Source organism: Limulus polyphemus, unplaced genomic scaffold (assembly GCF_000517525.1).
Source record: "Limulus polyphemus unplaced genomic scaffold, Limulus_polyphemus-2.1.2 Scaffold3813, whole genome shotgun sequence".
NCBI classification, from domain to species: domain Eukaryota; kingdom Metazoa; phylum Arthropoda; class Merostomata; order Xiphosura; family Limulidae; genus Limulus; species Limulus polyphemus.
This window is the reverse complement of record NW_013669423.1, coordinates 58,500-69,203: the sequence shown is the minus strand read 5'-3', so window position 1 is coordinate 69,203 and position 10,704 is coordinate 58,500. Positions and strand designations below refer to the sequence as shown.

The 10,704-nt window shown below is 29.8% G+C and overlaps 1 protein-coding gene across 1 annotated transcript in view; it reads right to left on the bottom strand.

The window, feature by feature from the left end:
- The window catches only part of LOC106470084 (transient receptor potential cation channel subfamily M member 2-like), a 53,196-nt gene that overhangs the window by 30,100 nt on the left and 12,392 nt on the right, over positions 1–10,704 (bottom strand). Inside the window, exons 8-12 of the mRNA XM_022398642.1 lie at positions 9,994–10,087; positions 7,035–7,162; positions 4,871–5,062; positions 2,264–2,592; positions 399–652 (exon numbers count right to left, since the gene is read on the bottom strand). Of these exons, the coding sequence (XP_022254350.1) occupies positions 399–652; positions 2,264–2,592; positions 4,871–5,062; positions 7,035–7,162; positions 9,994–10,087 (997 nt within the window). The remainder of the gene's footprint in view (positions 1–398; positions 653–2,263; positions 2,593–4,870; positions 5,063–7,034; positions 7,163–9,993; positions 10,088–10,704) is intronic.

Sequence of the window (10,704 nt, the reverse complement as noted above, 5' to 3'; positions counted from 1 at the left end):
TACAATATCACTAGCATGGATAACACATTTTTTGTCAACAGTTTTAATGAAAAAAACAACAACAAATTTACAGAAAATGGAACCATGTAGTGTAGATATATTATACATAGCATTTCTAGTATGGTTATCACATATTTTCTTTTCAGTACTTTTAATGATAACAAAATGATAGAATCTACTAGATATGTTATGTACAACATCACTAACATGAATATTACATACTTTTTATCAACAGTTTTAATGAAAACAAAACAAAATGACAGTTAAAAGTGCATTTAAGAATCATATTGCAAATATATCCAATGCTTTTAAGACAATAACATCAATAATTATGATTTAAAACTAATACTTGTCACTGTACACAGCACCTTAAACTATGACCATATTATATATTTATACCTTAACACACAAAGGTAACTTAACAGCATTCCAGGTATGCTCTTTGATATGAATGTTTCCATAAAAAAGCCTTGTCAACCACTTTTGACAACAAGGATGGGCTAAAAACGTATGATTCTTGCCTTCAGCTGCAAGCTCCACTGCAGTTTTGTATGACCAGTCAGGGCTTTCTTGACTCAGAACATCAAACGATCGGCAGCTTGCATCTTTATAGCTTATGTTAAGTATTCTAGTTGCCATTTCAGAAAATTTACTGACAAAAAATTATAGAGGAAGTAATTACATTGCATTATGCTGAACTTTCTACTACTAAATATTGTTTAAATGAATCTCAAAACGAAATAAAAAGCCTTAAAAATACATAAAAGATCATGATGACAGAAGAATATTAGACATAAAATGTTTTGTAATCTATAAATATTCTTATCAATATAGACACATTACATAAAACTTAGAACCTGCACTACAGTTATACCGTTTGCAACTAAACCAGTCCACAGGTCTTTGTATATCAAGTTGAAGAAACAGACTTTATTATAAATTTTTCAAACTCCCATTAGCCTTATTTCTATTTAAAACAGATCTAGATAATAGGCAACTTAGCAAAATTAAAATTTTGTTTTATAACTATATTTTCCTAATATCTACACATTGCTAGCAATGTCAAATGTTTAGTACGGTTAAATACATCTACAAAATTTGCTTAAAAATACTTTCATTGAGTCACATACACATGTCAAAGAATTAGGCATTCACAATGTACAAATGTTCATATATGTTTTGATGTAAAATAACTTATACAGTCAATATTCATTATCATTTTTAAACCATAGAAAGCACTCATAATATACAACAGTCCTTAAGTGTGAACTATGTATGTGAAGAACCATAGAACGCATTTGTTGTATAAAGCAGTCCTTCAGTGTGAACTATGTATATGAAGAACCATAGAAAGCACTGGTAATACACGTATTACCAGTGCTTTCTATGGTTCTTCACATACATAATTCACACTTAACGACTGCTGTGTATTACCAGTGCTTTCTATGGTTCTTCACATACATAGTTCACACTGAAGGACTGCTTTATACAACAAATGCGTTCTATGGTTCTTTACATACATAATTCACGCTTAACGACTGCTGTGTATTATGAGTACTTTCTATGGTTCATACATAGTTCACACTGAAGGACTACTGTGTGAAGAACCATAGAAAGCACTGGTAATACACAGCAGTCGTTAAGTGTGAATTGTGTATATGGAGACAACTAATACTGAGGTAGGGAATCATTTCTAGTTATTTAAATTCCAAAAGGAAGTACAAAATCTTTAATTATCTCAAACTTTTTAGATAATTAATTTCATGACTGTTATAAAATTCCTTAAAAATCTAATATGATACTCAGACACAGTTAAACAACAGAATTTAAAACAGAAGAATGAAAAGGTGGACATTCAACATTGAGAATGAAGTAATGTTTCCTTTGTTATACTACATCATATCAATAACTTACCAAAGTAAACACAACTGAAAATTACAAACATGGCAATGGACACTTAAAAGAAAACAAGAATCTAAATATATATATATATAAAACTGAGCACCTGTCCTGAACATAATCAATTACTAGTTTTGCAGTTTTTCAAAATTCAATTTGTGCAAAGAAAACAAAATCAAATAAGGTTAACCAAAGTGAAGTCAACTGAAATAAACATTTCAAAACCCGATTTTAAAATGGCATTATACATCAAAAAAGAAAATTATGTTAAAAATGATATTAATATTATGACACACAATATGTTTGTTTTAAAATAACATTTTTCATTTCGTGATAAAAAAAACTTTAAAGAGTAACTTTTTACCGTTTGGTTCTCATAATCTTTAACTTGTAAGTTGATTCTGAAATATAATTTGTCAATTTACTACAAATGTTGGAAATAACAAGAGCCAAATGGATAGGTTGGTCCGAATTCCGCCATAGGACTTCTGCTAGTACTGTTCTGTTAGCGAAGATTGCCCACATTGTCATAAGTGTGAGCGCTTTCCTTTCAGCTGTGGCAGGACTACCGACATACATGCCTGCTGCATTCAGGGAAAGTCTCTGAGAAGAAACAAACTTGGAAAAACCAGTTGTGGCTTGAATAAGTTTGTTCAAGTCTCCTTCAAGGAAGTTTTGTCCTCTCTTTGACAGCTAGAAAAAAAAAAATAGAATAGAGGATACAGCTCATATCTTATGGAGGAAATTCTTTTGGGCATTACAGTTTCACAGAGTTACATTCAAATTTTAATCAAACACTTTTATTATCGATTTATGTCAATAAAATTAGCATCAGAATGTAGTTTATAATTGACATTTTCAAAATTATCTAGGTTTTAATCTCTTAATTTCAAAAGTAAATATTTCAAAAAATTCTCAATTCATGCATGCGAACTCTCTCAATTCTCCTCTTTTAGTTTGTATAAGTTCAATAGTATATGTACTGTACACTGTGTATATTAGGCATACACAACCTCTAAGTAATTCTAAGTTACAATGTACATCCTAACTTCTCTATTTATTGAGATATCAATAAATTTTCCTTCACTTTCAAGACAGTTTCTTAATACTATGTCACCTTATTTACTCTACATGTTTATAACCAATAGAAAAGGCTTACTTTGAACTTAGGCTTGCAATGGTCCTTTAGACTAGAGGTCTTGATTGTGTAACATTGTATATAGTAAGCAATGTTTATGCTCAAAGCATCTAATAATTTTTTTAATCTAGTTATATCTTAGTCAAAAGACATTAAATTATAGTTGTATTTTGACATTATATTTTAATGAATTCTTTATTATTTTCACATATTTGAAAAGTGAGCAATTTTGTTTTGTGTGTGAAAGAAATCACAGAAAATTCTAACAAGGCCTAGCCCACTAGGCATCAAGTTCAGAGCTTTACACATGCAGCAGGCAGGTGTATGGGAATCTGCTAATGTCTTCCCAGTGTGATGGGTCACTTTTCAGAGATAAATAAACTGTAATTCTGCACTCAGAGCTAGGATTAACCTTTTTTTCTCTAAATTTATTGTTAAAAAATTAATGTACATTTAAAATATAGATTTTAGAATATGAATAATACATACCTACTAAAATATAATGTCAAAAAAATTATAATTTAAATGGCTTTCTAACTAAACTATAAGTAGATTGAAAAAATCATTAATACAATGAACATCAACTTCACTTACACACAAACACACACACACACGTCAGTTACTTCTGCTGGACTAACACCTATCGAAGTGAAAGTTCAAAAGGACAGTTGTACACATAAAATAAGCTCATTCTACTGATTATAAACATGTATGTCAAATAAGATCATGTGTTTGTTAAAACTGTCTTGAAACTTAAGGATAGATGAGCAGGGCTTCTGTCGTGGGTTGTCAAAAGTTTATTGATATATCAGCAAATGGTGTATGTTTCTTTGTTTGGGACATTGTATTCAAACATTAGGTAACCAAAGTTTCAATGACATAAGGAGTTTCTTAGCTTTGAAATTAATATTTAAATATTTTCACAGCTCAGTAATAAAAGACAACAAAGCCAAGCAAATCCAACTACCAATGCTCAAGTGGCTTTTCAAAGCACATCACCCTTAACATATCAAAGTTACATATATACATATATTTAGAAGTTTCCTTTGGTATAAAATTCACTCTCATCTTTGCTCAAAAAATCAAATCATCAAGTCTATCGATCTTCATTTTTTATTTTTCCACATTTTTTTTACAACAAAATTACTTTTACTTCTCACCAAATAGACATAATTTGTTAATATGAGGAATAAAACCAAAAATCTCTCCAATATATTTATGTATGGCATTTATATAGGTTACATATGAACATAGAATTAAAATATCTTCAGAAAAATCGAAGCACAATTTCTTTTGTACTAGTACATTTGACAAGAACATGGCTTTAAATAGCTTCAGTCATAATTGGTTTAGTCATTAACGTATATGTGTGTTTATTATTTGGTTGAAACAGACTTCTCAAGCCTGCATAAACTAAGAAGTTAGACCTACGTTATCAGTACTTCTGGTGATAATCACATTTTAATCATGTAGATTGTTTTCAAAGAAATATATCTATATGCAAGTTAGTAGTGTTAACATGTTATTAAGGGTTCCCTTTCAAAAGTACTTAACAAGATATCACATTCTTACAAATTTTCTTACAGATTTATTTTACATGAGAGTTGAAACTGAAACAGATGGTTACCTCATAATATGACCGAAACTGTCTCACAAACCTTTCTTCATTGAGTTTTCAATAAGATAATAGCATCTCAACTGCACATAATAATTGATATACTCTGGTATTAAGTAAAAGGCCTCATCAGCAGTAGTGTGAAGTGCATGAGGTATGGAGTAAAAATGCTATTAACACTTTCCCAAACTTACATACAGATCCTTCCTTATTCTTACCATTCCATAGCCAAGAACTCCTTCCCAGCAAACAGTCTGAAAGAACTCCTGGTTTTGTACTCGAAGAAACATGTTTTTCAGCTTTTTGGGTGTCAAGTACTTGTGAATTTGAAAGCCTTCATTTAGGAAGAGACTTACAAACCTTTCTCGGTCTGAACGAAACAAAGCCTGTTCAAATAGTTCTTTGGAAATCTGAAACAAACAATTTGGTCTACAGTTTACAGATGAACTAATATTAAAACAAGCATAAACTTCAATTTATATGATAACTAAAGACAAAAGTAAATATGGCGTATTTTCATTTACATCAATTCTTACATTAACAGTTAGTTTGTATACACACATATCATCAAAAAACATTCATATTTTTCTCAATAGTGCACTATTTTAATAATTTCGTTGTATCTTTACATGTTTTCTGTTTTAAATTTTTTAATCTACATTATTTCTTAACATCAGCCATTTTATATTACTTTATAACTGTGGTGAGTACAAATACCAACTGTTCTGACTGACTACACAATGCATATATCAACAGTGTGAGCATGTAATTTCTTTAAACTTAAAGCTGTTATTCAAAACTTAATTGACAGGATACAGTTAAAGTAAAGGTAATGGTCTACCTATCTGACTATGGAGCTCTAATTGAGGAATTAAATATTTATTTTGGTTGATAAGCCTATGATATCATCTACCTTCAGTGTTAATACGTTGATGTTTCAGAAAGTTTGTTGTCTGTTATTAAAAATACTGTAACTTTTCTCAATTATTTCACAGCCATATATAAAACGTAAATTAATAATGGGTATTACGGACAGCTTGTACTAAGCTAATCGACACTAGACTAGTGGTGTTCAAACCCACGGTAACAATACAAGAATGAAAACCTACACATTACAGTTCCTTCTTCCACAAGTGATGGGGTGCTTGATTAGACTGTTGCTCTGCACAATACACTGAATTCATTGTTGTCACCATACCTTTGACATGCTTTCAAAAGGCCATCAAATGTGCATGAATAACAAAAGACAAAGACCTGTTTGAGCAACTAAGAGGCAAAAAAGTCAATGGAATGTATATCATGTTTGTACTCATATCTTGAAGAGAAACTAACGGGTTGACTTGGATGTTTTGTCCGTCAGTTCCATATCTCATTGGTATCCAATCTGTATAAACATAGCATTTCCTTCCAATGTAATACTGTCAGCGTATTAGCCTTGAAAGCATATACATATTTCACTCCGATATGTTTTCTCAAGTCTCCAAGTATTTTACTTTAACCTGTAGTCGCTATAGAAAATAAAACTATTACAATAGATCTCTATATTACTGGCTTTTATAGCTTTTGACAGATGGCCTTCCATTTGGTATTATGCTTTGAGAGAAGTTTGTGAACTTGGCTCTTGTATCACTTTTATAACCATGACAGACATATGAATTATATAATTCAGAGTTCTAAGAAATGTCCTTTATGTAATTAAGCTAAACGAACCACTGTGTTCTTAGGTTACTTACAACGACAAACTGTTTAATCTTCTCCACTTCCTCCAATATGACTTGTAGCCAGTTGTGGTGTAGCCTATTTTTCCCTAACAGAACCATGCCTTTCCTTGTTATATATTATAACCATGCACTATCTTTAGTATCAATATACTATAAGGATTAGAAATAGTTGTAATTAAATATCCATTGATTAGGACTTGAACCAGGACCCCAGACTCTTACCAACTGAGCTCTCAGGACACAAGTTATAATCAGATAATCCCCATCTTTTATCATTACAATGTAAAAAGCATATTAATTTCTGTACTTAACAAACTGTTACATTTATTTTCTTACAAAGTTTCAATGTCAACATGAATGGGGATGATCGCCCTCAGCTCCAAAACTTTGTGTTAAATGCACTTTTGTAGCTTTAAAATCATTTTAGTATATATATGTATATGTATCATGAGATATAAACATAAACAATACAATTCCATGTAATTTTAGATAGAGTATTAAAAATATCCTGTTTTTCAATTTTGTAATCTGTACATTGACTTAAGTTGTTGTACTTCTAAACATCACAGAAGATTCATATAAATTCCAACTGCATTTATTAGATTTACAGAGATAATGTTACAGACAATTGATGGAAAAAAAAATTGAATTATTTTGATACCTTGAATTTAGTTGTAAGATCTTTTCTGAACACTTCATTGAGTGCTACGTTGGGAGAATTCCAATCAATACTGAGATAGAGGTTTTTCTCCATCTGGTTATACCATTTTATAGCATCAGGCTTCTGAGCTGTACAGAATTAAGCAAAATAGGTAAATACACAAATGTGTGTTATTTCTTATTATTTTTTAGTACTAATTAGAGTATTTAACTTGTATTAAGTCAAATTATCTCCAGAAAACCCGTATCTCTGTATGCTGCTTTCAAACAACAGTAGCTGCTAAAACTTGTGAAAATAATCATACAAGTTCTTTCTGGAGATAAAGGTAATATGATTTTAAAAACCTTTATTTTTTAACACTTTAGTATACATTTATCAGTCTTATTCTTGATTAAATATATAATTTTAAAATTTAAAGATATTAAAGGAAAGTGTTATTACACAGATTCACAATGACTAACCATCCGAGTGAACACTAAATTAAACTCTTCAAGTGTAACTAATCGTCATAAAATGTTTCAGTAAGAAACGAGGTCTAAAAATTTACAGTCCTTACTTACTTACTGTTTCAAACTTGTTACCAGGTGATCACAAATCAATTAATACTAACAGGTGTACACTTCTACTGTGGTATTATAATCTACCTTTTAAAATATTATGTTGAAACAATTAATTACAACAAAACATTTTGTAATGTCTTGTTCAGGGATATGAAAATCTACCAGCCTAATGCCTGGGGACCAGCAAATTTTAAGCTTGGGCTACAGTAAATTCCATATATATACTAGCCCAGGGTTAGTGTGATTCTGCTTACAATGTATGCATGTGTGTAAAATGAAACTCTATTCTATATTTAATTATCAAAGCTAACAGAAATGCCACTCTATGGGCAGCTGTTTGTGCTAGTAATTTACTAATCATAGTGTTTGTAGCTAATTGAAAAACATTTATAAAAAAGTGAACATTTTTCAAAATAGGATTTTTTTTCTGGGAAGTACTGCATAGAAAAAGTGTTTGGATTGTGCTCTTTAGTCATACACAACTCACTGCATTAAAATGATTCAATGTATAGAGCTCAAAATTTTCATACATTTTACTGATATAAACTGTAATGTTTTTATATATTAATAAGTGCTACTTTTTATTGAAAATATAACAGTTTTTTTAAGAACTCCAGTTTCTCAGTACTATATTTAAAAATTACATCAATAAATATATAATCAAATCCTCATGTACAGTCCTAGTGAAAGTTGTGTTCTTGTTGTGAGGAGAGTAATTTTATTTAAAATTGTGTTCTATTGTAAAGAAATGGTTGTCGTACATACCACAGTTATTTTTCTAATTGTCTGAATCTTGAATAACCAAAGTGTGAATTTTTTTATGGATTTCTGTTTGTGATACCATTCAACAGGAGTTTTGGTTACATACATAGATATTGTATTTATCTACACAAAAATGCTGCCTTCTGTTGTTCTTTTTCTCAAATATCTAGTGTCACTGAAATTTTTGTAAGATTGGTAAACTGTTTATTGATAATAAGTTAATCTATCAACCATAATTATGATATACAAACACAAAGACATGACTCAATAAACGACTGGTAAATTAATGCCCAATTATTTAGTTTTGTACAAATCTACATAATTATTTTTTGTTAAATTAGAATAGGTTTTTTTCAGTGCAAAGTTTTAGTGATATTAGATGAAACATCTGTGTTTGGGTGAAAAATCTCATGTCACCCACTCAAAACTCTGGTTTGGAATAGCACACAACTATGTGGTTGTTTCAATTTTGTTGCTTATGTAGACTGATTAACCTGCATAGATATTTTACTGCTATAACATTAAATAATATTATTTTCAATATGTCATAAATACCAGTCTATATCACGTATGTAGACTGGTTAACCTACCCATATGTTTCACGTCTGTGTCATACATGTTGTAATTAATGATGTCATTTTTAGTTTTGTAATATTCCAGAAGTTACTGTCACGAATACAGTCAAGTGTACTAATTTTGTCATTATAATGAAAAAAGTAAATAATGGAGTTTGTACATTTCCCTACCACTTAAAGTTAGTACATAAAAGATAATCGTTGTACCAATTACACAGCTCACGTGAAGACTATAGTAAAATCTTAAAACCATTTCCCCACAAATTTTTTCTTTATGGTTTTTGTCAGTGTACTAATTTTGTCATTATAATGAAAAAAGTAAATAATGGAGTTTGTACATTTCCCTACCACTTAAAGCTAGTACATAAAAGATAATCGTTGTACCAATTACACAGCTCACGTGAAGACTATAGTAAAGTCCTAAAACCATTTCCCCACAAATTTTTTCTTTATGGTTTTTGTTATGTCTGAATTTAACTTCTAGTCCTACTCTCAAAAGTATCTGCTAACAAAATTGAATCTTGAAATAAAAAATATCTTGATCCCATTACCGTGATTGCATACGTATAGTTTATTACTGTTACAATTCCTAAAAGTAGCTTTAACTGGGTAATATTAATATTATTACATTACTTAGAGTTAAAATTGTTTACGTACTTTCCATTGCCATTGTTATATACATACATAATAGAAATTAGGTTCGATACTGTTTAAAAATGCCTAGTTATTTTTCAAAAAGATTTTGTTAACACAAACTGAAAAAACTTGGCAAAATTTCAAAATACAGAGCTGAAACAAGATATAATTTTAAACCTAACTATTATAAATTATTTGTAACTATAATAACATTCTAATAATTACTTCTAAACAAAACCAATAGAATACTGTATTTGCACCCAGTGAAGTAAGATTTAGATCTTTTGGCATTTCATTTCTAGCAAATGTCAACTTTTAACTAAAACATTGAGAAGAGACTGTTTAATTAACAACATATCTTGTTAATGTGAGTTCTTTGAAAGAGTTTTACCTTATTTTACTAGAAAATGACAAGAGTAAACTTACACTGAAAGAGAGCTTTGAGAATGTATTCATCCAGATTCGTCAGGTCACATAAGTGACTATGAGTATTTAAGATCATCAGATAGGTTTGTTGTCCCTAGAAATAGTAACTCTACATATATATATATACAAATTTTGTGCTTGAAGTTACTAATCAGATACTAAAAATAATACTGGAACATATCATTACGCATTTTTCTCTAATACAATACATTAATACAACAAACACATTTTAACTTGAACCTCATGATTGGCTACATTACTCATGTAATAAATATTTGGTTTGTCTTTAACGAAAATACTTTCATCCACTTCCAGTATCCATGAGTTATCAAACTAATTCACAGTTTATTAGCTTTAGCTACACAAAATAAAAATAACATTAGAACAGCGATAAGCCCTGAACTTAATCATTAGATTGTATATATATAGTTTTATCTCTTCCTTTTCAATGTGAACTAACCCTGGTACCAAAACCTGGCTCTTCATCATACAGATTTCTGTTTTTTTCTTATATAACAACTTCAGATCAAATTAATCACTGCAAGATAATTCATATTAAATCGTGTACATTCTTTAGAAAATTGTGACTGAATATAAAATTATTTAACACTATCATGCAGGATTTTGACAAAACACATGTATTACACTAATCTTTTAAGAGTTAAAAAAAAGGCATATGAAAAGAACCAAATCTATATAAAAGCAAATGGT